The 22,729-nt window shown below is 61.4% G+C and overlaps 9 protein-coding genes across 9 annotated transcripts; 6 read left to right on the forward strand and 3 right to left on the reverse strand.

Moving 5' to 3' along the window:
• The first annotated feature begins 7 nt into the window (after positions 1 to 7).
• Positions 8 to 971, forward strand: SPRG_08792 (hypothetical protein). Its single transcript, XM_012348022.1, has one exon. The coding sequence runs from the start codon at positions 148 to 150 to the stop codon at positions 937 to 939; it is 792 nt and encodes a 263-aa protein (XP_012203412.1). The 5' UTR covers positions 8 to 147; the 3' UTR covers positions 940 to 971.
• Positions 972 to 1,000: 29 nt separating this feature from the next.
• Positions 1,001 to 2,615, forward strand: SPRG_08793 (hypothetical protein; the record flags this gene model as incomplete). Its single annotated transcript, XM_012348023.1, has 8 exons — positions 1,001 to 1,079; positions 1,123 to 1,215; positions 1,270 to 1,330; positions 1,375 to 1,484; positions 1,529 to 1,792; positions 1,834 to 1,960; positions 2,005 to 2,081; positions 2,133 to 2,615. Exons 1-8 carry the CDS (start codon positions 1,023 to 1,025, stop codon positions 2,613 to 2,615), a joined length of 1,272 nt encoding a protein of 423 aa, XP_012203413.1. The 5' UTR covers positions 1,001 to 1,022.
• Positions 2,616 to 2,642: 27 nt separating this feature from the next.
• SPRG_08794 (hypothetical protein) lies at positions 2,643 to 4,337 on the reverse strand (the record flags this gene model as incomplete). The annotated part of the gene is made up of 4 exons (XM_012348024.1): positions 4,158 to 4,337; positions 3,645 to 4,116; positions 2,678 to 3,600; positions 2,643 to 2,648 (listed from the first exon to the last, which is right to left on the reverse strand). Exons 1-4 carry the CDS (start codon positions 4,302 to 4,304, stop codon positions 2,643 to 2,645), a joined length of 1,548 nt encoding a protein of 515 aa, XP_012203414.1. The 5' UTR covers positions 4,305 to 4,337.
• A 212-nt stretch (positions 4,338 to 4,549) lies between these two features.
• SPRG_08795 (hypothetical protein) lies at positions 4,550 to 5,770 on the forward strand. The gene is made up of 5 exons (XM_012348025.1): positions 4,550 to 4,574; positions 4,618 to 4,750; positions 4,795 to 5,022; positions 5,067 to 5,360; positions 5,407 to 5,770. Exons 1-5 carry the CDS (start codon positions 4,555 to 4,557, stop codon positions 5,749 to 5,751), a joined length of 1,020 nt encoding a protein of 339 aa, XP_012203415.1. The 5' UTR covers positions 4,550 to 4,554; the 3' UTR covers positions 5,752 to 5,770.
• On the reverse strand, positions 5,743 to 9,225 carry SPRG_08796 (hypothetical protein; the record flags this gene model as incomplete). Its single annotated transcript, XM_012348026.1, has 10 exons — positions 5,743 to 5,884; positions 5,931 to 6,332; positions 6,377 to 6,490; positions 6,536 to 6,656; positions 6,701 to 7,075; positions 7,124 to 7,508; positions 7,560 to 7,772; positions 7,818 to 7,913; positions 7,964 to 8,056; positions 8,097 to 9,225. 10 exons carry the CDS (start codon positions 9,223 to 9,225, stop codon positions 5,771 to 5,773), a joined length of 3,042 nt encoding a protein of 1,013 aa, XP_012203416.1. The 3' UTR covers positions 5,743 to 5,770.
• Positions 9,226 to 10,189: 964 nt separating this feature from the next.
• SPRG_20698 (hypothetical protein) lies at positions 10,190 to 14,712 on the forward strand (the record flags this gene model as incomplete). The annotated part of the gene is made up of 4 exons (XM_012348100.1): positions 10,190 to 10,276; positions 10,327 to 10,735; positions 10,784 to 14,506; positions 14,558 to 14,712. 4 exons carry the CDS (start codon positions 10,190 to 10,192, stop codon positions 14,710 to 14,712), a joined length of 4,374 nt encoding a protein of 1,457 aa, XP_012203490.1.
• Positions 14,713 to 15,321: 609 nt separating this feature from the next.
• On the reverse strand, positions 15,322 to 17,437 carry SPRG_08797 (hypothetical protein). Its single transcript, XM_012348027.1, has 9 exons — positions 17,365 to 17,437; positions 17,123 to 17,315; positions 16,893 to 17,074; positions 16,680 to 16,842; positions 16,371 to 16,633; positions 16,277 to 16,328; positions 15,931 to 16,230; positions 15,759 to 15,889; positions 15,322 to 15,715 (listed from the first exon to the last, which is right to left on the reverse strand). The coding sequence occupies exons 1-9, from the start codon at positions 17,400 to 17,402 to the stop codon at positions 15,367 to 15,369; spliced, it is 1,671 nt and encodes a 556-aa protein (XP_012203417.1). The 5' UTR covers positions 17,403 to 17,437; the 3' UTR covers positions 15,322 to 15,366.
• Positions 17,438 to 17,618: 181 nt separating this feature from the next.
• On the forward strand, positions 17,619 to 19,531 carry SPRG_08798 (hypothetical protein). The gene is made up of 4 exons (XM_012348028.1): positions 17,619 to 17,878; positions 17,930 to 18,775; positions 18,823 to 19,004; positions 19,047 to 19,531. The coding sequence occupies exons 1-4, from the start codon at positions 17,636 to 17,638 to the stop codon at positions 19,393 to 19,395; spliced, it is 1,620 nt and encodes a 539-aa protein (XP_012203418.1). The 5' UTR covers positions 17,619 to 17,635; the 3' UTR covers positions 19,396 to 19,531.
• A 663-nt stretch (positions 19,532 to 20,194) lies between these two features.
• On the forward strand, positions 20,195 to 22,721 carry SPRG_08799 (hypothetical protein). Its single transcript, XM_012348029.1, has 7 exons — positions 20,195 to 20,295; positions 20,345 to 20,415; positions 20,467 to 20,624; positions 20,673 to 21,136; positions 21,202 to 21,660; positions 21,707 to 21,916; positions 21,966 to 22,721. The coding sequence occupies exons 1-7, from the start codon at positions 20,209 to 20,211 to the stop codon at positions 22,626 to 22,628; spliced, it is 2,112 nt and encodes a 703-aa protein (XP_012203419.1). The 5' UTR covers positions 20,195 to 20,208; the 3' UTR covers positions 22,629 to 22,721.
• Positions 22,722 to 22,729: the final 8 nt, after the last annotated feature.

A 22,729-nucleotide genomic window follows, 5' to 3' on the forward strand; every position in this document is an offset into this window, starting at 1 on the left:
GCGACATGGGCGGCGCTGGATATTTCGCTGGCAGAGGCCAGTCGCCGAGCTGGTCTATCGGCGTTGTATCCGGATGCCATCCGGATACGGACATTACGCACCGTGTTTCGCTCTGGCGGCGAAGCTACTGTCTGATCTGCGCCTGGCATGACCTACGTCCAGCGCGCGTCGAGCTACCAGCCGCCCAAGTCGTCGCTCTCCGTGTGCTCGGACGCCGACTCGGACTACTATGCGGAGCTGCGCCACACGACGCCGGCCATGAACCCGCGCCTCAAGTCCAAAGTGCTCAGCCTCGAGGACCTCCGCGCGACGACCGCCGTCGACGACATGCCGTCGTTCCAGAGTGGGCCCGACGCGATCCCAATCCTCGAAGAGTCGGTCACATACGACGTCAACCTGCGCCAGAAGGGTGTCATCTACTCGGGCGTGTTGTACCGGCGGCGGCGCGGCCCCATGCAGCACTGGCTCGAGCGCTGGACGCTCAGCCACTTTGTGCTCACGTGGAACTGCCTCCGGTACTACAGCCAAAACGGCGAGAAGCTCCGCGGCGAGATCGACCTCTCGCACTGCAGCGAGCATTCGATCGAGGTGCTCCCCGTCGACTCGGTCTTCAACGGCCGCCAAGCGACGCTGTGGCGCTTCGCCGTGCGCACGCGGACGCGCCGCCTCATCATGTCGGCCATGACCGAGTTTGAAATGAACGTGTGGGTCAAGCACCTCCTCCTTGCGATGGGCCTCGACGCGTCCAAGCAGGTTGCGTTCTTCAACCGCATGAACCGCGCCGACTCGGAGGACGTTCCGATCGCCGACTTTGCCGCCATGGACACGGCGCAGGCCTCGATGGTGCTCGACGAAGACGACGGTAGCAGCGAACATGACTCGTCTCGGGACGTGAGCTTCTGCTCCGCGGGCAGCGTCGTGCTGGCCTCGGACGTATAGAATTGGTTTTTATATTAAAATAATTTCGGCGCTGTTTTATTCCAGTTTGGTCACTCATTACACACTGCGATTCATTGCGCCTCATGGCAATGACGACGCCACTGCTGCGCGGAACGCTGCTCGTCCGGAGCGACCATGATGTACACGCAAGGGCTGCGCGATTGGCCTCATGGGCGCGAGTAGGACTGGCGGCCACGGCTCGTCGAGCTCGACGCCCATCGGCTCATTCGCGTGCTGCGCATCGCGGATGTCCATCATAACGTGGCGCAAGCAGAGGTAAAGACAACCTGGATGCTGACCATGACGATGTAGCAGCGATCGCATGGCTAGGTGGTCTTGACAGACCGCGATGCGTGGATACGCGTCCAAGATGCCAGCGTACACCCGCATTGTAAGGCGAACCATCGCCGCCGGAGCGCACTGACGCCGTTCTAGGCTTTGTGCTCAAGACGAAGGACACGCGCATCCTGCTTGCAGCGACGAGCGACGACGGCATGTGGCGATGGATTGACTTTTTGCTCGAGCACCATTGCGCGTCGCTAGCGGTACGAGAGTCTCGTCTTGCGACGGCCACGGGCGACGTGCGTAGGGGGTCGACGACACGACGCGGCCATCGCTTGTGCTCTGGCGGCAGTCGTCGCTCGACGAACGCATGACGCTGCGCGAGTCGACGCTGGATGTGAGCCAGAGCGCCCATTTCTTGCCACTCGAATCCGACTTGGCCGCGCTCGGCGCCGAGGTCCAACGCATCATGACGTCGCGCCTCGGCATGCAGCGGTTGTCGCTGCCCCACGAAACCGCGCTCTCCAAGTGCCACGTCTTCGTGTCGGACGGCTGGCAACGAGTTTCCAAGGTGACGCCTTGTGCCATCCTCAACTCACGAGAAGATCTTAGTTGCTCCTTCTGATTGGCAATGCATGCCCCCACACGCCGCCGGGCATTTGGAGTCGCCACGGGTGCACGAGGCTGGGCACCGAGCGCGGTTCGATGCTTCCGTACCTCGAGCGAGCACATGCAAGCGGTACGTCTTGCGTTTCTAGCGTTGCAACTCTTGGAGAGCTGTAGGTTTTGGCACCATCGTGCTGGACATGGGCACGCACTCCAACCTCTTTGCCACGGGACATGGCCGCGTCAAAGTGCCGGTACGGAGCCCGCTTGACGGACTTGATAAAGAAAGCCAAGTGCACGGCTAGGTCAAAGGCAATGAGACGCCCGAGGCGCATCTCAAGTACGTCTGGACGCAGCTGCTACCGGCGACGACGGCGCGGGACGTCGTGGCAATTGCGTACGGCCACGGCGGCACCGCGGTCCACGACTTTCTCCATTTGCACCCGCCGTCGCTTACGTCCTTGCGCGCTGTCGCGTTCCTCGACTCGCGCCACAAGCCAGAAGACGACGTCGTCGGTCGGTTTCTGCGCGCGCGCAGCGTCTCGTGGGAGCGCTGTGGCACCGTCGTGGCGGGCGCCCCGCTCTACAAGGTGCCGCCGATGCGCCGCTCCGAGCTCTTTGACGCGCAAGTGGCGGGGTGGCGGCTCTCCACGGGCGCCGACGAAGACGCGACGCCGCTTCTTGCCCTCCCCATGGTGCTCGACTACCTCGAGTTTTGCTTGGACGTGGACGACGACGAGAGTCCCGGCGTGTGCTCCGACCGCTGGGTCGCCATGCGCGTCAACTAAAAGAAACCGTGTTGCTACTATGGCACATTATTGCTACGCCCCGTTTGGCGACTATGGCGCACAGCCTCGAGAGGTCCGACGGGGATCTGGATCGAGCTCACGTCCGCTGCTATTTCGTACGGCTCGGGTTCGAGCCACTGGAGCTCGTGCAAATCGACGTCGGCGGGTGGTTGCCACTGCTGCCGCCCGGTCGGGACATGGACGTAGCACGTTCGGTGGGTCGCAGGGTCAATGTGCATCTTCCACTCGACCTCCTTCTTGGACGTGCTAGCGCTGGTGGACGCGCGCCGTTGCAGCGCGAGCGGTGTGCGCTGCAGGCTGCGCGTAAACGACACGGCGCGGCGAAGGAGCGAGGGCCGCGGCGGCGATGGAAGCACGTGTGCGGAGCTCTGCGCGCGCAAGAGCGGCGGTCTCGTACCCTTGGTTGCGACTTCTGGGCTCTCGGGGGTTGCTTCAAGGTCTCTTGGGAGCCGGACTTTGACCTTGGTCGTTGCGATGTGCACCCAGTCGGTGCGGCCGCCGTCGTAGCGGATCTGCAGCATCTTGGTGGACGCGTTGGCGTCGCTGACGCGCCCCGTGTCGACGCGCCGGGACGCTTTGACGAACACTTCGACAACGTGATCCCGAAAATGTGCCAGGTCGGCCGACGGAGGGATGCGCACTTTGCACTTGGCACGAGCCAGGTCGAGGCGGAAAAGGGCGTCGGTCCGGGCCTCGCGGACGTCGTAGACGTGTGGCGCAGTCGTGGTGGCGACCACCGAGCATTTGCAGTAGCTTCCGTCGCGGTAGACATCGACGTGCGCGCCAGGCGGCAGCGTCGGGAATGAAAACCCGCGCGGAGACAGGAGGGTTGTGACGGGGCGCTGGCCCGGAAAGAGCACGAGCTTGAACGTCATGCTCGAGAGGTCGACCCACTCGAGGGTGTCGCTGTCGAGGAACCGAAGGGGTGCGAGCGCGCCTTGCGCAGCCCGCTTCAACACGTGACCTACGCAGAATATCTTCACAGCGATGCGCTTGCGGAAAAGATACCAATGCGGAAGGTGCCATGGCTGGCGCTGTACACGTCGACGCAGGACCCCGCGGGGATATCGCGCCCGCCGTGGAGGCCGTGGAGCACGACCTTGTGCGGCGTCGTTGCGGGATGCATCTCAAAGGCCCCTCGACTGCTGTTGTACAGGCTTGCGGTCGCGCCAAAGTGCCGGCAGACGACAGCGCCCTCTTGAAAGGTGTGCGGGGCGCCCAGCGAGTAGAGCTCGATCTCGGCGCCGGCCACGTACCACGGTGACGGCGCGCTCGCAACGCAGACCTTGAAGTGGCACGTGGCCAAGTCCAGCCACTCTTTCTTGCCGCTGTCGTAGCGCACGAGATGGCACTGCTGCGCTGCATCAAACTGCTTGACGGCCCCGCGCATCGTCGCGCCGTCGGGTTGCGAGACCTCGACGTCGGCGCCAACGACCGACGCGGCGTCTTGTAACAGGAAAGCCCCGGGCGTGTAAACCACCTGCAGCTCGACTCAATCGAGAAGACGCCAATCATCGGTACCTTGAGCGACGTGACGGCCACGACCGACTGGTCGTCGTCGAAGCGAACGCGCGTGCTGCGGGGCGTTGCTTCGACCACGTGCGCAGAGACGTCGACGCCGTGAACATTCGGCACATGCACGAGCTGCCCGGGAAGAACGGACAGCATCTCGCTTTGGCTTGTCTGCAACCAGAGTGACGGATGATAAATATAGCACATATTGCACGCACACCTCGGTGCCGACGCAAGCGCTCGGACAGCGTCTCGCCCAGCGGTCCTCCTCGCCCGTACCTCCGAGTTGATCCCAACGCGCATAAGCTCTCACCGCACGCAGTCGCGCCGCCGCGACGGCCGCGTCGCACGCAGCCCTAACCCTTTTGTTTAAAAATACCTCGTCGTCATCATTCGAGCATCCGCCATGCAGACGCCCGACCAAGCGTGCGTGGGCAGCTACCGAGAAGACGAACTCACGGCAGCGTAGGCGACTCAACATGCCGCAGACGCTGACGCTGGACCACGTCTCGCCAGCGACGCGGCTGCTGGAGAAGCGACGGCAGATGTTCGAGGTCCAAGAAGCGTTGGACGCTCAGAAGGAAGAGTTTTCCCGGCGCGAAGTACGTACGACGTGCAGCTACAGCACTTGAAAGCGCATCTGCAGGACGCGTTCCGACGCCGGGAAGAAGGTCTGCGGAAGAAGGACCTCGAGCTGCAAGAGTCGCTCATCAAATTCAACAAGTTTCTGCAAGAGAACGAGTCCAAGCGCAACCGCGCCATCAAGCGCGCGTCGGACGAGATCAAACAACGCCTCGCCAAGGAGCACGACGTCGCCCGGCTGCGCGAGTCCCTCGACCGCTTCAACGAAGAGAACGACAAACTCTCCAACGAAGTCGCGACGAGTGCAGAAGCGCAGCTCAATCGCGTTCTGAGTAGGTCAAGACCAATCTCAAGTACACGCGGTATTTGGAGAGCGTCCAAGAGTCGGTGCCGGAAGACTACCCCGAGATCACCGACCTCGTGAACCGCTATAATACGCTCAAGGACGCCAACCGGGACCTCTCGGAGAACCAAGCGCTGCACGAGCGCGACAACGAGCGCAAACGCATCAAGTTTGCGACCTTCACCAAAGAGCGCACGAACGACATGCTCAACTTCAACAACGAGATCGCGTCACTTCAGAAGCAGCTCGAGCTCCGCGAGTCCAACGCGATCCGTCTCCAGCACGAAGTAGACCAGTGCGTCCGAGAAATCTTCAGACAGATTGTCCTCATAGGTGGACACGACGATCCGAAACACGTCCGACAAGACACTCGAGGTCGGACAGATCCTCATGGCGGTCGGAAACCTCCTCCAGCGCTCGACGAGCGGCATCCACGGCTCGATCCTCAAGCACATCGAGGTCAAGGACGCGAGCGACGACCACGGCAGCAGCGCGGAGGCCAAGACCGAGGACCTCGAGCTACTCCAGAACGGCCGCAAGGCCATCGCGGATCTGGACGTCATCGCGTCCTACATGGTCGACTTCACCGCCATCGTACAGGCCCGCGCCGAGGCTCAGCGTGCGCAAAAGAAAGCGGCTGCTGCCGCTGCCGACTCGCCCGCCAAACAACCTGCGTGAAACATGCTTCGTTTCTGGATTAGTCGGTGGTTTCAGCGTTGGCGACCTTGCGCTTCCGGCGTTTGGTCGGCGCCTGCTTTTCCAGAGTCTCGTGGATGTCCTGGACGACGGCTTGGAGTCGCTTGCTGCGAATCTATCATCGAGATGACGGAACGCATGGTCGCTGTTGCGATCGATACCTTGGCATACTTGACGCCGTCCTTGTACGAGGTGAAGTAGCTGTCGATGCGTGTTTGCGTCTTCGACCAGCCGCGCGTCGCCGCCTGCACGATCGGCAGTAGCGTCGCGTTCACCTTCTCCAGCGGCCACCCAAACGTGCGGCCGCAAAAGATGCGCAAGTTGGCAAGATCCGGTGTCGACCAGGAGAAGCGCGCGTCCGATCGGTCCGTCTCGGGCTCTTGATACGCCTTGATGACGTGCGCGTTGGGAAAGGCGTCGGCAATGTGCCAGTTGCGCCGGACCTTGTGATGCGTGTGCTTGAAGCGCTCGAGAGGCGAAAGCGCCTTGAGCTCGGCTTCCGATAGCTTGGGTAGTGGCTTTAGCTGCGCCGCAAGGTCGAAGTCGTGCACCCATGCCTTGAACTAGCACAAACAATGAGTGTGCGTCGTCGGCATGTGTAGGGTACCTCGCGAAGGCCGTCGAGACCCGGAAATGCGTGGACGATCTCGGTGGCGTTGACAACACCGACGCCATGGATGCCGTCCGTGTAGTCACTGCCGAGGAGCAGCGCGAGGGCGATCTATGCGGATATCGCAGGAGGTGTGCATAGAGAAGAGGAGCGTACCATGCTCTCTTGGTCGAGCCCGAGTTCGCGCTCAATGTCGGTCATCGAGAAGGCTTCGACAAACTTGGAGGTTTTGAACATGTTTTTGTAGACGCGTTGGCCGCCAAACGCGAAAATATCACTAGCCAAAGACCATGTGGAGGCATCCAGAACCGGTCCTCGAACCTGTCGTCCGTGATGACGCCCGTCACAAGACCGAGCTTTTCGAGCGTGGCGCACTGCGCCTCGGCCTCCATCGGCGCCACAATGAACGGAACACCAAAGAGCCGCAGCAGCTCCATGACGTCGTTCTGCATCTCGTCCGTGACGCCGTCGACATCGCGCATCTGCTGGTTCCGCGATCGCTTGAGCTGCGCGTCCGTCTCACCGCCATCGTCTGCAACAAGGAACCGGCCCGAGTCGACAACGACGGGCGCGGGCGGCTCGGTTGGCGTCGTCCGCGAGAGGTACCGAGGTGTCGCGTCGTCCTCAAGCGGTTTGCCACCATGCTTTTGCTGATGGTCCCGGATCGCCCGCTTGATGGCGCCAGCAGCCCATTGCCTAGTACATATGTTATTGAACTCTGGCTAGCAACATCGCTGTACGTACGTGAGGTTGGAGGCCGTCGTCATGACTGCCTGCAGCGCATCGTCGTTCCGGGCCAGTCCAAGCGAGACAACGTCATCGTCGTCGTCAGCAGACAAAGCCTTGGACACGCGCCGCTCAAAAAGGTTGTCCTCGTCGTTCCAGGCGCCGAGGGCGTCTGCGTCGAGCACGGTCGCCGACGGTCGGAGCACCGGCGACGATGGCGGTGTCGCCTCCGCGTTCCATGTCGCTCGTTCCAACGCAGCGTCAGGTACCACAAACGCGGTGGCTTTCGGACTCCCGACTCCCAGAGGCTTCTCGACCTTGGTCGAAGGACGTAGCGTATCCAGCGGCGTCGGACGTGGCGCAGCAAAGGCCTCGGGCGGCAGTACGTCCTGCCAGTTGTCTTCTACAGCCGGATACTTAGCGATCGATTGTAGCAGCGATTTCGTTCACGTACCGACGTCCGAAGTGTCGTCAATGACGATGGCGTCGTGGCTTGCGACAAGAGCTGTGCTCGGTGATGCAGCGTCGTCGACATCGACTGCCGCGTGTGAGGTACCCGAGTTTGGGACTGGGAGCGCTGGAAGGTCGTCGCTGGCCGCCTGTGCTGTCGCGTGGACCGTTGCAATTTCAGCACTCGGCACTGCGCTTGGTGTGACATCCAGCCATTCTAGACGCAGCATCAACAACAACGCAAACGGTTGAGAGAGCTTACCCACGTCGTCGTCGTCGCCACCATCGACGGTGATCGGCGCAGCAGGAGCGGCCACGGGCGCGGTGTTGCTTGGTTGCGTCACGACATCCTCCCACTCTAGCTCGGACGTAGTGTGACGGCGCTGTCTCGTCAATATGTAGGTCTACCCGTGTCCGAGTCGCTCACGAGCGCGTCTTTGGCCTCGACCTCGTCGCCCCACTCGATGTGTTCGTCCTTGACTGGAGCCTGGGGGCGTGCAACTACACACGCTTGACGTACGTATCCACGTCACCAACGTACCGTCAATGTCGAACAGAGAGGGCGGCAAAATGCTGGCTTCCTCGGCCGTGAGCTGCATCTTGGTCGGATCGAGCGATGCCACGAGACTGCCGTCCGGCTTGTGTTCCCAGACGACACCGCGCCGCTGCGACGTCTTCTTCTTCGGCAGCATCCACTGCGGGTGGTCCGTCTTTAGAACGACTGGTTTGCCGTGGGCACCGATGAGGACCTCGTCGTCGTCGTCGTCGACGTGCAAAATCTTTGGCGCTCGTTGGATCGGCTGCGACTGCGACTGCTTCTGCACATACTCGGAGAAGAGCCCAACCGTCGAGTCCGACGCGTCGAGGAGCTGCGCATCGGTCGCGACAGCGGCAGGCGGAGGCGCCGGTCGAGCGTCGTTCGCAGTCGTGAGGATGTACCGGCGGTCGGCTTCGCTCGCGATGCGGCGGCCGGCTTCGGTGGTGTTCGCGGCCGCCGCCTGCTCCTTCATCTCGCGCTTGAAGCGGCTCGACTTGAGGAACGTCTGAATCTGCGCGAGTGAGTACTCTTCCGGCTTGCCCGCAAGCGTCAAGAACTGCTCGCGGGCTTCTTGACGACGCTCACGTTGGAAGGCTTCAACATGCTCCTGGTGATCTCGCCATTCGGCAATCGCATCGTCGTCGTCGTTCTCTTCCTCACTTGGCATGGGCGGCGGGCTCTCGGCCGCCTTCTTTTCCTCTTCTCCTTCTTCGTCGTCGTTGATATGGATGACGTCGGGCTCCGTCTTGGTCTCTTCTTCAACGACAGCCTGCTTGGCTCGCCGCTCGAGCTGGCGCAGGAGCAACTTTTGCGCCGTTTGCGTGAGCGAGAGCTGGTTCTTCTCGCGCCGGGCGCGGCGACGCTGCAACGTGCGCAGCTTGATCGCGGGCGTGTCACCATCGAAGACAAAGACGGGTCGTATGCCATGGAAGAGGAGCTTCGCAACTCGCTGGAAGGTGCCAAGCAAGTGCGCGTTGCGCAGCATGCTGCCATCCTCCGGATCGCGCATGGCCTTGACGAACTGCGTGAGCCAGATGCTCGCGTCCACGGCCAGCGTTTGCCCGCTCAAGCTCTCGATCGAAACCTCGCGGCCACCCGCGGCAAGCAGCATCCATAGCCCCGTCACACCCATGCCAGATCTTTGACATCCGCAGTACGGGGCCCTACGAAAACAGCTCAGAAGCAAGAAATAGTGTTGAGAAATATGGAACCCAACAGCAGGCACTTCAACTGACACTTCACAGTGTCCGAGGGCAACAACGTCAAGGGCAGACAGGCACGGACATTGCTCCGTTCATGCGTTGATTGTACACGTTGTCTCCAAGAGGCTCACCAATTCCTTGGACGCTCGAAATGACCCGATCGAGCAGAGTTGAAGCGGTGGCCCACAGTCGACTTCAGTGCTACGGCAGTCCACCGAGCGCTACCACCGAGGAGTTGCCAAGCTGTACCCAATTGTCAATTTGCCAAGCGCTGGGGCACTCGAGAAACGTGCGCTGGTGATAACGAGGAGGGTCAGGGCCTTTCTCGGGGCGGCTTCCTTCTTTTAGTAGCTTCACTTCAACACTGCCTGCGACGTGGCGAGATGCTTGTTTGCCTCACATCCTCACCCGAAGCACCCCGCTAGAGCTCATGAGCGTCGCAGCAGCCTCAAGAGAATGCATATATGCCATGTTGAATGAGCAAAACACTCCCGTTCATACAGGCATACGAAGGCAGGACGAACGACTCTACGTTTCTGCTGAAGAAGCTCCGAAGTCAGTCGCCGTCCGTCAGTTGCCGCGATCCCGTGCGTCTATGTGCCTCGGCAACGCGCGGCGCGAATTCGCTTGGCTCGTGCGACGTGGCGCCAACACACTATTTCCGTGCGACACGTTTTTTGGTACCTGGTTGACAGGACCTCGGCTGTATCCGGCGAGTCCGGATATAATGAGCCAATCACAGCCGGCGCTGCCAGGGGTGTTTGGTCGCGTGAAAATACACTGGGTCCAAGTATACGAGCGGTTGTCCTCAATTTCCCGAGGGCTTATTCGGGGGTCGACGTTCAGACCGCCAGCCACTCCTCCCATGTCTGCCCAAGACACCCCTCGGTTCCCATGTACGCGCTCCTCCTGCGCGAGCATGGCCTCATCTCTCTCGTCCTCGTAGCCCAGGGAGCCCATGACGGCTTGCCGCCGTCGCAGGTAGGATCGCCATCCGCGACGATCGCTCATGCATGTGCCCATCAACGTAGATGCCGGTGCGCACCGCGTCGGCGCCGCCCGTCGACCACACGCTCGACCCGAACCGACCTATCTATTTGCCATACAGGGCCGGTGGCCAAGGCTACGTGCCGTCACAGCCGTACGCCGCGCCCACGGCCGGCGTCTTTGTGCCCGGGCAGCCATTCGTGCCCAAGGGGAACGCACATGTCCAGCCGCCTCCCGAGCGGGTCCACAACAATCACGTCGCGCACATGGGCAATGCCCCGCCACCGATGTCGTCGTCGCCAGGCCAGCTTGGTGGCCGGGGGATGCCCCGAGGCATGCCCCGTGGCATGAACCCCAACAACGTCCGACCCTTCGTGCCGCAGCACCAGCAGCAGCACCCGGCGACGATTCCAGGATACATTCCGCGCGTCCAACAGCCGTACTACCAGCAAGGTTGGTTGCCTCGATCAATGTTTGGTCGTAAACAACAAGTGTGCCTAGGTGGCTACAACATGCAACACATGCCGGGCCAGCCCATGTACCCGCCGATGAACCAGTACGGATCGCCCGCGATGCAGCCGCCGCATGTGCCGATGAGCATGCCGGGAGCCGTGCCCATGCACGTGATGCCTGGCCAGCAGATGCCGCCCCCTGTACAGCGCCCCGTGCCCGTCGTGCGCGAGCGCAAAGCCCTTGTGATCATTGACCCGAAGACAAACGAACCGATCAACGAATGCAAAGCGCTCGCGACCGACGAGGCGCCGGTAGAAAAGCCGCGGGCGCACTCGGATGCTCCGCGCCCGACGTCGACGTTGCGCGCCAACGTGCCAGCGTTTGTGTATACTCCGCCGACGGCGACGACGGCACCGCCGCCACCGCCACCGGCTGTTCCTGCCGCCCCGGCCTCCCCGGTGAAAAAGGTCAAGTCCCCTCCGCCGACGCCAATTGCCGTCCCTTTGTCCCCGAAGAAGGTGTCTGCGCCGGCGTCCCCGAAGAAACCCGAGCCGACGTCACCTGTGAAGGCCCCGGTGACCCCCAAGAAGGCGATCGCACCTGCCCCGGTGACTCCGAAGGTCGCTACGCCGAAGAAGGTCGCTACGCCGAAGAAGGATGCTGCACCGGTAACGCCCAAGGTGGCGACACCGAAGGCTGTGGCGCCCGTGACCCCGAAGGCAGCCTCGCCCAAGGCAGCGCCCAAGGTGGCTACGCCCAAGGCCGCCCCCGTTGTCGCCCCCAAGGCCGTGACCCCGAAGCCCCAGAAGGTTGCGACACCCGTGTCCTCGCCCAAGAAGAAGCCGGTCGTTGCTGCGGAGCCCAGCATTATGTTTGGAACGGTCCAAGTGAGCACGGACGACGCTGTCTCGCCCAAGACCGTGTCGCGCCCGCCGGGCTTTACCACGACGGACGACGACAAGGACAACGAAGGCGACGACGTGGTCGAAGAAGTGTCCAAGAACGTGCCTCGGACCGAGCCGCGCCCGGCCAACACGGCGCCGCAGACGAATGGCAAGTGCTGCTACAGCGTGACGTTCCTCTTGAGCTTCCGCGAAGAGTATGCGGACTTGCCTGCCGCGGCCAAAGACCCGAGCTCTGGCTGGATGTCGATGGAGGTCTCGAATGACGGCCCCAACACGCGTGCGCGCCGCCAGAACTCGGGTGGTCGCGGCATGGAGCGCCAAAGCAGCCGCGGTGACAAGGGCGGCAAGTGGTCGCGCGACCAGGCCCCGCCCCGTGGTGGCCGCGGTGGTGGCCGCGGTGGTGGCCGTGGTGGTCGTGGTGGCAGCGCGGGTCCGTCAATGATGGAGACGATCGACTCTGTGCAGCTCAAGCGCAGCGACGACCGCTGGGTGCCGAAGAAGGCGACGAACAACATGGAGCTCGTGTGCAAGCAAGTGCAAAGTATCATGAACAAGATGACGAACCAGAAGTTTGAGCGCCTCGCGGGCCAGCTGAGCGAAATCAACATGGACAGCTCGGACATGGTGGAAGCTGTCATCAAGATCATCTTTGACAAGGCGCTTGGGGAGCCCCACTTTTGCGACATGTACGCCAACCTCTGCGTGTACCTCGAGACCAAGTGGAAGGTGTGGAGCTACCTCCAGATTGTGCAGAACGACGACGAGAAGAAGTGGTACTGGACGACGATGAGCGACAACGACGCCGAGGTCGTCGGGCCTTTCGAGTCGCTCGACGACCTCTTTGAGAGCGCGACCGAAGACCCGCAGGACGTGGTCTCGGCGCCCGAGGGCCTTGCGCTCAAGCAGGTGCGCGTGCGCAACGGCAAGTTTGTCAAGGTGTGGGCTGTCGCCGACGACGCGCTGTACTGGTCGGGTCAGAACGTTGAAGACCTTGGTACGACGCAGGTGCTCCACGGGCCGTTTGACTCGTTTGAACTTGCCAACGTGCACGCGATCAAGACGACGTCGTTCAAGCGCATTCTGCTCAACTCGTGCCAGGAGGAATTCGAGAAGGACAACATTTACGAGGAGCTGGACGCGGGCATTGAGAAGGCGCGCACGGAAGGCACGCTCACGGCCGAGTACGAGGCCGAGTACGCGGAGAAGAAGATGCTCACGAAGCGCCGCATGCTCGGCAACATTCGCTTCATCGGCGAGCTGTACAAGAAGGGCATGCTGCAAGAGCGCATCATGCACGAGTGCGTGGCCAAGATGCTCAACGTTGGCCGCGCGCCGCCGGCAACGGGCGAGAACGTCCCGTTTCGTCTCGTGCCCCTGCACCCGACGTCGCCGCCGGACGAGGAGAGCATCGAGTCGCTCTCGAAGCTGCTTACGACGATGGGTAAGAACCTCGAACTGTCGAGCGGCCCGCACGTTATGGCGGTCTACTTTGAGTACCTCGGCAAGCTCACCAAGGACAAGCGGCTCTCGTCGCGCATCATTTTTATGCTCATGGACGTCATCGACCTCCGCAACAACAAGTGGACGCCGCGCCGGAAGGAGCTCACGCAGAAGACGCTCGACGAGATTCGGAAGGACGTCGAGAAGGAGGCTGCCAACAAGGGCGCACAGGCCACGCGCGGCTCGGGCCGCGGACCGCCCATGTCGGCATCCAGTCGTGACCGCGACCGCGACGACCGGGGTCGTGATGACCGAGGCCGTGGCGGCAGCTTCCGCGGCAACCAAGCGCCACCGCAGCGTTCCAACAGCAACAGCAACTTTGCCAGCGACCGGTCGCGGTCTCAAAACAACTTTGACCGCCCGAGCCAAGGCCGCCCGGCTACTTTTGGCTCGGCCAAGGGCCGTCCGGCCAAGCCTGCGCCGCCGCAGAAGAAGAAGGCGCCATCGATCAAGGCACAGCTTGAAGCACTCGACGACGACACGACGTCGCTGCTAGCCAAGAAGGCGCGTGGTATTCTGGACGAGTTTGTGGGTCTTCAGGACTCGGCCGAGGCGCTTGCGTGCCTCCAGGAACTCAAGACGTCGCTGAGCGCGGTGCCCAGCGCATTGGTGTCGGCGGCCTTTGTGAAGGAAGCGCTGGTGGTGGCGATGGAAGAGAAGGCGGCGATCCGCGATGCGTTTTACGACTGCGTCACGGCGCTCTGCGAGAAGAAGGCGCTCGAGGTTGAGGCCGTTCAGTTTGGGCTCGAGACGGCGCTCTTGCTCGCGCCGGACCTCAAGTGCGACGTGCCCAAGATTGGCGAGCACCTCGCGACGATTGTCGTGCGCCTCATGGCCCTTGCGCAGTCGACGCTGACGCTGCAGTGGCTCACGATGGGCCTCCTCTTTAAGGAGGACGCGGAGGCGGACGTTCTCGAAGAGCTCGTCGAGGGCGGTGTGCTCTCGGACGTGGTTGGTCTCGTGCTGGCGCGCATGCCGCCAGCGGTTGCCGCGCAGCAGGCGTCGCAGACCTTCCAGTACCTCAATTTGACGTCGATCCTTCCGTCGCACGCGCGGACGGCCAACGACGTGGCGGCGTGGCTGACGACGCACAATTTGACGAGCACACTGGCTGTCTTTACCAAGGCGCTGGAGCTGCTCCGGTTGAGCCTCGACCTCCCGACGGACGCGGTGATTGCGCGCATCGAGACGACGATCCCGCCCGAGATGCGCAGCGACGCGCTCTTCGCCAAGCAAGTGTGTCTCTTCATGGCCGGCGTCTCGACCAAGCCGTCGGCCCACCACTGCCAGCTCATCATGGGTCTCTGCGGCGGCATTGACGGCCAAGCCGCGCTCATTGGCGGTCTCGCCCAGTCGACGGCGCCAGGTATGATTTCGAGTCGTTTGGCGCGCGGTTGACTTCGATGTTTGTTTGTAGCGGACATCAAGCACCTGCTCAAGTACCTCATCGATCACCAGGCGCTGGCAACGAACGCGATCAAGGCGTGGAGCGACTCGGCGCCGCAGCGCTTGTGCGTCAAGGGCGCGGCGCTGGAACAGATGGACGAGATTGTCTCGCGCATGCGCAAGTAGACGACGGACGATATAGTAGTTTTTTGTCCATGTCTCCTCCTCCTGCGTACATATATCCCAGCAAGCGGTGCACCAAGTGCGGTGCCTCCAGGTGTGCGAGTCAGAGGATCTGGTAGCGCAGACACCTGTGTTCTCGGGCACATCGACTCGACGTGGTCACAGTGATCGATGGTGCTGGATAGCGTCGTCGATGCATCCGCGCACTTGAGCCAGTGACCACTGGTCTACGTGGCGTATACAGAGAGACATTGGTACCGGACCTGGTGACATCGCCTCGCACTCTTGAGCTGTTGCCCCGAAGGACCGAGCCATCGCTCGCGAAGGAAGAGCTCGAACAAAGAGACAATTTCGTCCAGGCCAAGAATCTTGGATAGGTGGACTGACTCCACCTGCCCTATCCCTAGACTGGATGCCAGCGTTAGGATATCCTATGCGCCTCTCGGCTCCATAGTAACGTGATGAGACATGTGGCAAAGGCGGCGCCACAGTACGAAGACCTCGTTTCCGAGTGCATCGCCCTATATACATGGGCGCCGCATCCAAGAACGCGACCGAGGCGGTGGTTGCATTGCCAACTGAGACGTCCGTTTGCACAGAAAGTCCATGAGAGATGAGAGAGCACAGTCGTTCCATTTCGATTTGGTTAAGTACAGGTCACTTGCGCGACGCGGGCTGGAGGCGCGGGTCCGGTCCTTTGACCTTCTTGGCGCGCTGCTTGGCGTCCGAGGCCCTTTCCCGCGCGTCGAGCTCTCGCGATCGCTGGCGCGTGGCGTCGGCGACCGTCGCGAGTTTCTCGAGTTTCTGGAGTAAGGTCTGGTTGAGCTGCACCTCGAGCGTCGTGTGGTCGGCGAGCAGGGCCTCCTCTTCTTTGGCGACCATCTGCTGCTTGAGGATGGCCTGCTGCAGCTGGTTCTTGGCCGCGCGCTGCATGTCGACCTGGCGCTGCCGCTTCTCGTCCTTCTCGCGATCCGCTCGCCACAGATCGGCCTGCTTGTCATAGTCCCTACGCTTGTACTCTGAGCGACAGACGCTTTTTGCAATCGCACTCTTTCTCGAGGCGTTCGCGCTCCTTCTTGAGCTGCATCTGCTGCTTGAGGTAGTGTTGCTGGTCGTGGTTGCGACGTATGGCGTCTTGGCGCTTCTTCTCGTCGACCTCGGCCTGACGCCGCTCGTAGTCCTACAGCCGATGAGCCGAGCTTGGAGCAAGAATGGATTTGCCTCTTGGTAGCGCAGAATCCGCATCTCGTCTTCCTTGTTGCGCATGTCCGTCTCGGCCTTGGACGTGTCGTCAAAGAACTTCATCTTGGCCTGGATCTTCTTGGAGAGCGCGTCGAGGTCGTGCTGGCGCTGGGCCTCTTTCGCCTCCTCCATCTTGACGTAGTCGTGCGCGAGCTTCACCTCGAGCTCCCGGTCCGCGGCCTTCGCATTCGCCTTCTTCTGCAGCTGCGCCTCGTTCTCTTCGAGGACGCGCGCCATCTTGAGCTTCTCGGCTTGCTTGCGCGCCGCGTCTTTCGCCTCCTACAGGCGTGCCATGATGGATTGCTTCTCGGTGGACACGACGTACGTCGTCGGCCTTTTGCTTGGCGATGGCTTCGGCCATGCGCACCTCGGCCTCGCTGCGCAGGTTATGAGACGGGATATGCCAAAGAATCACGTACTGGCGCGCGGCCACTTCGGCCCGCTTCTTCTCGAGCTTGTACTGGCGCTGCTCCTCCTGGATTTTGTTTTGCTCTTTGGCGCGCGCGATACGATCGAGCTCCTTGGCGCGCTCGGCGTCGTTCATGCGCTCGAGCTTCCGCATGGTTTCCTCAAAGTACTTTTGGTTGTCTTGGGCTTCGGCCTGCTTGACCATTTGCTTGGCGTCGACCTGCGACTGCAGTTCGTGGCTCCAGCTCGATCGCATCGCGACCTTCTTCTTCATCTACACATCGCGTTGTGCAGAGTGTGTGAAGGCAACAGCAACGGACCTTGGACTCGGCTTCGTTGACTTCTTCGAGGTTTTGGATTTTGACGAGCGCGTTCCAAATGTCGTCTTGCTTATGCTTCTTGGGCGACTTGCGCGGCGGCAAGACAAAGCCGATGCTGGCTTGCTGCAACTGCGACTCGGTCACGTAGATCGAGTCGGGCAGTCTACATTGGAGTTGTTGTAAGAATGACGACGACTCGGAGAAGCTGCGTACCCTTCCTTGGAGCTCTGGGGTTTCCGGGCCTTTTTCTGGCTCTTGGGCTTCTCGACTGGTGCTTCCATGGGCTCGGCTGGTCCTGGTGGCGTGCTGGCCTTGGGCGCCGACGCGGGCGCGAGCGCCGACGACGACGCGCCTGGCTTGCAGAGCGTCTGGACGAGCCGCTGCAGCTCCGCGTCCTAGTCCCAACTCTATAGAACGCAGCTGGAAAACACACTTGCGCGTACCGTGAGGTTGCTTGACGCGCCTTGCTTCTGCAGCGTCTCGAGGATTTGCGACGCGAGCTCGGACGCGAGCGCCGGCGGCTTCTTGCACTGCTTTTGGATGCGGACGCAGATCGACATGCGCAGCTTCTCCTTCATGTTGAGGTAGAGCGCGCGCTGCCGTATTCTCTCCTTGTCGAGCGTGCGCATGGACGCGCTACAGACGCATGGATCGTGAGGACGTCATCTCGCGCTCGGCTGCTCACCGCGTCTCGGCGACGGACACGGTGCTGCTCCCGGTCATGCGAGGGTTCCGGGCTTGAATAAAGGACGTTAGTTATTCCGCGTATAAATAGCGCGTGTGTTTCATCCCTGGCGTCCTGCCGGCAGCGTCCTACTTGGAGCATAGAGTGAGTGCATACTCGAAGCTCGCGACTGCGCCATTGCTTTGAGGACTCGGATGCGTCAGATTGCCGTTAGCTGCGAGGATCGGACCGTCTCTGCTCTGATTGGTCGAGAGGTTCTTGGCATTCTGGCATGCGCGTGCGGGTGGCGTTCGCGGACGAGGCCGGCGCCCTGATGGCCGAGGCCTGGGGCTTCTCGCGCTGCGTCGTGCCCATCGACGACTCGCTCAAGCTCGTGGGCGACCTGTTGCACCACGTCTCGACGCGCTTCGGCCTCCAATCGACCACCGGCGGCCTCGAAGTGCTGCTGGACGGCTTTGTACTCCTGCCAAGCGACAAGATTGCGCTCGTCCTGCGCGCCGACGACGTGCTCACGGTACAATGGTCGACACGTGCTGCCGCAGACGCCGCATCAATCACGACCAAGGCCACGCCGCGCTTGGCGGCTGCAGCGCCAATTGAGCGCAAGCAGCGTCCCAGCCGCTCAACGACCACGAAATCCAAGCCACTCCCGAGCGCGAATGCGAGGTCTAGCTCCAGCTCCAGCGACAGTGAGAGCAGTAGTGACGAAGAGACGAACGTCGTGGCCAAGAAGCCATCACCAAAGAAGCCAACGCCAAAAGCTGCGGCGCCCCTACCGCCACCCACTCCAGCCAAACACATTGCACCACCCAAAACTACCCCAACGATTGCGACCAGCAACAGCAGCAGCAGTAGTAGCAGTAGCAGTAGCAGCAGCAGTAGCAGTAGCGAGTCCGAGCAGGAAGTCAAGACCAAGCCTCGACCGCTCGTGACGTTGAAGGAGAAGAAGCGACTCGCAAAGGCAGGGACGCCGTACCAACGCCCCGCTCCCGTCACTGCCCCAGTTGTTAGTGCTGCTTCGTCGCCGAAGAAGCGGCCGGCGGCTGTTGCTTTTCCCGACATACAGGATGCGACGTCGGCTGCCAAGCCACGATGGGGCTCAACAAGCGCACCAGCCCGTGGCCACGTCCGCTTCGATGCGAACACGAACGCTTCTCTCGACAAGTCGATGCCAGATGCCAAGCCTTCGCGCGCCATAGACCATCGACCGCGGAGCGCGGACCTGGCCAAGTACGGCCCGTCAGCCGCTCCACCACCCAGCGCAATGTCAGCGCCACGGCTGCAGCAGCGCCAAGCACCCGTGCGTCGCGCTCCGCAGCCCGCCGTCGCAACGCCGCAGAAGGAGAAGTGGAAGCGTCCGTACCAGGTCATCGCGTCGGTTCAAACAACTCGTGCAACGACACCCCCTGAGGTATGCATGTGGTGGTATGATGCCAGGCACGCTCACCGTGGTGCTAGGACGCGTTTGCCACCTACCCCGAAGCCCAGATCAAGTGGGTTCAAGCGGGCGATGTCCTTGCCTTCAAGACGCTGCGTCTCTGTGAGACGACGATGACGCCCGTCCTGAGCGCTTATCAAGTGGGCCGGTGCGTCGCCGCAGACGCCGACGTACTCGTGTTGCAGCCGTGTGTCCAGACAGCGTACGATCATTTCTTTCTTCTACCGAGATTGAGTTTGAGTAGACAAGGGGCCTACGAAGACGACAAAACCAAGGAGCCAAGCACTGTCGAGTCGATGGAGGTCCAGGAACTGCGAGCACTTGCTGGTGCGGCACACGTGCTCGGTGAGCTCCAATGCCGCGTGAGTCAGCCCAGCGCTTCGACCGAGGAAAACGGCAGCAACGAGCCACCGAGTAAGGACCAGCACCAGGCCGACGACGTGGATGCGACGATGACTGACAGCGATGTGCTGCGTGAAAGCAAGAAGGACGAGATGGACGCCGCGAAGGAAACCCTCTTGGAGATGCTTCGCGCCCGGAAAGAGCAGCTTCTTCGCGAACAGCTCGAAGGCAACACGGATGAGGCGCCGTAATGAGTCGTACCCTATCGTCTTATGGATCTATTACACGCTCGTGCGGTGGAAGGTCGAATTCGGTGGACGGTTTGCCGCGTGCCTTTAATCTTCTACCTCTGCATGGATTGAACAAAACGTACCGGAGATAACGTGTCCAATATGTTTGATTTTGGTGTTGTTAGCACGTGTGAACGGTCGAGTCGCAAACAACAGGTTATGAGCCCAAACCCACGAAGCCGTGGTCCTTGCTATCGCGATGTCAACCTTGGCTGCGACGGATCGCTCGACGCTTGGTTACTGGCGCGAAGCGTACTTCATCGGAGCGCTGCGAGGGCGACGGCGTGCAAAAGGCCAAGGCTGCGTGGACTTGGACTCGTAAACTGTTGTTTGCGCCTTGGCTGTCTCGTGCCCGACACCTTGCGAAGTGAGCTCGATGGAACTTTGCTCGATTGGCGCGTTTCTGATTGCGTTTCTGGTTTCGTGTTTCTGGCTCACATTTCTGGTTTCGAGTTTCTGGTTTTGTTGTGTCGCATGCCAGTATCCAATTTGCACGAGGGCGTCGGGTAGCAGGCAACCAAGGCGCAAGTGCGCAAGTGCCTGATCATGTCGTCTCACAAGAGCAACATGATCAGGCTGGTGATTGGCTTTATCCGGAGACGCTCGATCATTGGCTATGTACGATTCAAGCCAGCCAATTATTTCAATTTCAACAATGCCGTTCCGGATAAATATAGCGTACAAATCCGCAACATCGTGCAAAACTCCACTATGTAGCGTATATTTCCATTGGCTTTAGCCAATCGCCAGCGAGTTGGAAATCTTGGTCACGATATGCTGGTGGCGCGAGCATCGCTGCGGCGGCGCAACTTCCATGCCCCGCGGTCGCTTGTCGACGGCGGCGATCGCATCCTGCGCGAGGTAGAAGCCCTTTCTGCATGACACGTGCCTACTGAGGATGCTACGGCAGGGCGACCCGATGACCAAGGTCCGCTGGAGTCTCGCGACGCAGCAGCTGTGGCAGCAAGCCAGTCTTCCGCTGTACGTGTATCCCCGGCTTTGCCTGACCTTGAACAACACGGGCAACCATAGGTGCCATGAGGAGACGTGGTGCGGGAACCCGCCTGACTACCCCGCGCGGGGTCCGCTTCCGCGGCTGTACGACCCCAAGGACATGCCGAGCGACAAGTCGACGCCGATTCCAATCGGAATTCTCCACGGCCTTGCCCATATTGAGCTCGGCGCCATCGGTATAGCGCAATATTTGTGATGGTTGAGGCATTCGTCGCTGTGTGTAGACAACTACTGGGACACGGTCGTGCGGTTTGCGCCTCGCCCAGCAGACGACGTGTACCACCTACCCCGCGCCTTCTACGACGACTTCGCCAACGTGGCTTGCGACGAGGCGCGTCACTTCGCGCTCGTGGAGAACCGATTGCGTGAGCTGGACTCGTTTTATGGCCAGCTGCCCGCGCACCGAGCACTCCTCGAGCACGCAGCCAACACGCGGAGCACGCTTGCTGCGCGACTGGCTGTGATCCCGCTCGTACAAGAAGCCCGGGGGCTCGACGCTGGCCCCCGGCTGGTGCACAAGCTAAAGTCCCTCGGCGACCCCGTGTCGGCAGACGTTGTCGCACAGATTGTGTTGGAGGAACGCGGCCACGTGGCCCGGGGCATCGAGTGGTTCACGTACCTCTGCGGCCAGATCCAGAAAGACCCCGTGCCGTACTTTCACGAGCTCGTGCGCGAGTTTTCCCCGACGGTCTCCCGGGCCCGTTCAACCTCGAAGCGCGCTTGGCGGCGCACATGCCGCCGAAATGGTTCCAGCCACTCGAGATGGCGTCCAAGCCCAAGAAGGCGACGGCCCCCGTGACGCCGCCTCGTCAAGTGAACCGCCCGACCAATGGCAAGACGCTCGTTGTGTCGGGCTGCGTCTGGCCCGAGCGCACGTCGTCGGCAGCAGGCGTGCGCACGACCGACATGATTGAGATGGCGCGCGACGAAGGCTACGATGTCATTTGCATCTCGCCGTGCCGTCCAAATGAGCACACAGTGCGCTGGGAGGCGGACGGAGTCGCCTGTGTCCAGCTCGACCCCAACACGGGCGACGTCGAGACGTTCCTCAAGACGACGCGCGTCGACGCAGTGGTTTTCGACCGGTTTATCGCGGAAGAAATGTATGGCTGGCACTTCGCGACGCATGTGCCCAGTGCCAAGCGTATCTTGGACCTCCAAGACGTGCATTTTCTTCGAAAAGCCCGCGAGCACCTCGTGCTAAAAGCCAAGGTATGTTTGCCCAGCCGACAGGAATTGAGCTCATGAAAGAGCTCAGGTGGACTTTGAAGCGACGCTTGGACTTGATATCGACGTCGAGCCGGTGCTGCCGAGTGTGCTGCGGGAACTTGCGAGCATCTATCGGTCCGACACGACGTTGTACGTCTCCGAGTTTGAGAAAACGCTGCTTGTCGAGCGCTTTGGGGTGCCGTCGGCGTCGCTAGAAGCCCTCGACTACATGCTGCCGCTCTCGGTGCTCTCGATGCCGGTACGGTCGTGCTGTCTAACGAATATGTGCTCCAAGGTAATCGAAATAGTCGCCGTTCGAAGAGAGAGAGCACGTCGCTGTCATTGGCAGCTTCAAGCACCCACCGAATGTCGACGGCCTCAAGTGGCTTACGAGCCACATCTGGCCTCGGGCGCGGGAGCGCCTCGGGGAGGACGTGGAGCTCCACATCTACGGCTCGTACGCAAGCGCGAGGGACATGAAGCACTTTGAGCAGCCACGCGAAAACGTGCGCATGATGGGCTTCTGCAAAGACGTGCATGCGACGCTGGGTCAGTACCGCGTGAGTCTCGCGCCGCTGCGGTTCGGTGCCGGCATCAAGGGCAAGGTCATCGACTCGTGGATCGCGGGTACGCCCGTGGTATCGACCAGTGTCGGTGCCGAGGGTCTGCACTTTGACGGCACCAGCGCGTGGGGTGGTCGCGTCGCGAACGCATCCGATGCCTTTTCGGTCGCGATGCAGCAATTGTACGAAGACCCTGACGCGTGGAAAGCGTCTCAAGCCGCTGGTCACGGCATCTGCCAAACGCACTACAATCGCCACAAGCAGCAACACGCTTTCGCACGCGTGCTGCAGGCGCCGCCGCGGGAAAACTGGCTCGGCCGCGTCCTCTCGTCAAGTCAATTTCGGGCGACCGAGTACATGTCGCGCTTTATCCGAGCCAAGAACGAGGCTGCAGCGTCTTCGATTTAGTCTACCTATGCCATTATTGTCTAGCAACCCGGTACAATGGAATGAATCCATACACGTAGATTGACCTTATCGACCCTATCGTTCAATCCAGCGACGATGCT

The sequence above is a fragment of the Saprolegnia parasitica genome, assembly GCF_000151545.1.
Source record: "Saprolegnia parasitica CBS 223.65 unplaced genomic scaffold supercont2.40, whole genome shotgun sequence".
NCBI classification, from domain to species: Eukaryota; Oomycota; class Saprolegniomycetes; order Saprolegniales; family Saprolegniaceae; genus Saprolegnia; species Saprolegnia parasitica.

Bases quoted from the DNA above. Each gene is read 5' to 3' on its own strand.
- SPRG_08792 (XM_012348022.1), top strand. From the start codon at position 148: ATGACCTACGTCCAGCGCGCGTCGAGCTACCAGCCGCCCAAGTCGTCG.
- SPRG_08795 (XM_012348025.1), top strand. From the start codon at position 4,555: ATGCAGACGCCCGACCAAGC. The intron at 5,023-5,066 runs GTCGCGACGAGT...CGTTCTGAGTAG, and splicing joins ACGACAAACTCTCCAACGAA to GTCAAGACCAATCTCAAGTA. The intron at 5,361-5,406 runs GTAGACCAGTGC...TTGTCCTCATAG, and splicing joins CGATCCGTCTCCAGCACGAA to GTGGACACGACGATCCGAAA.
- SPRG_08797 (XM_012348027.1), bottom strand. From the start codon at position 17,402: ATGACCGGGAGCAGCACCGTGTCCGTCGCCGAGACGCG. The intron at 17,075-17,122 runs GTACGCGCAAGT...AGTTGGGACTAG, and splicing joins GCGCGTCAAGCAACCTCACG to GACGCGGAGCTGCAGCGGCT. The intron at 16,843-16,892 runs GTACGCAGCTTC...ACTCCAATGTAG, and splicing joins CCCCAGAGCTCCAAGGAAGG to ACTGCCCGACTCGATCTACG.
- SPRG_08798 (XM_012348028.1), top strand. From the start codon at position 17,636: ATGCGCGTGCGGGTGGCGTTCGCGGACGAGGCCGGCGCCCTGATGGCC. The intron at 17,879-17,929 runs GTACAATGGTCG...ATCACGACCAAG, and splicing joins GCGCCGACGACGTGCTCACG to GCCACGCCGCGCTTGGCGGC. The intron at 18,776-18,822 runs GTATGCATGTGG...CCGTGGTGCTAG, and splicing joins GTGCAACGACACCCCCTGAG to GACGCGTTTGCCACCTACCC.
- SPRG_08799 (XM_012348029.1), top strand. From the start codon at position 20,209: ATGCTGGTGGCGCGAGCATCGCTGCGGCGGCGCAACTTCCATGCCCCG. The intron at 20,416-20,466 runs GTACGTGTATCC...GGGCAACCATAG, and splicing joins CAGCAAGCCAGTCTTCCGCT to GTGCCATGAGGAGACGTGGT. The intron at 21,137-21,201 runs GTCTCCCGGGCC...AAATGGTTCCAG, and splicing joins TGCGCGAGTTTTCCCCGACG to CCACTCGAGATGGCGTCCAA.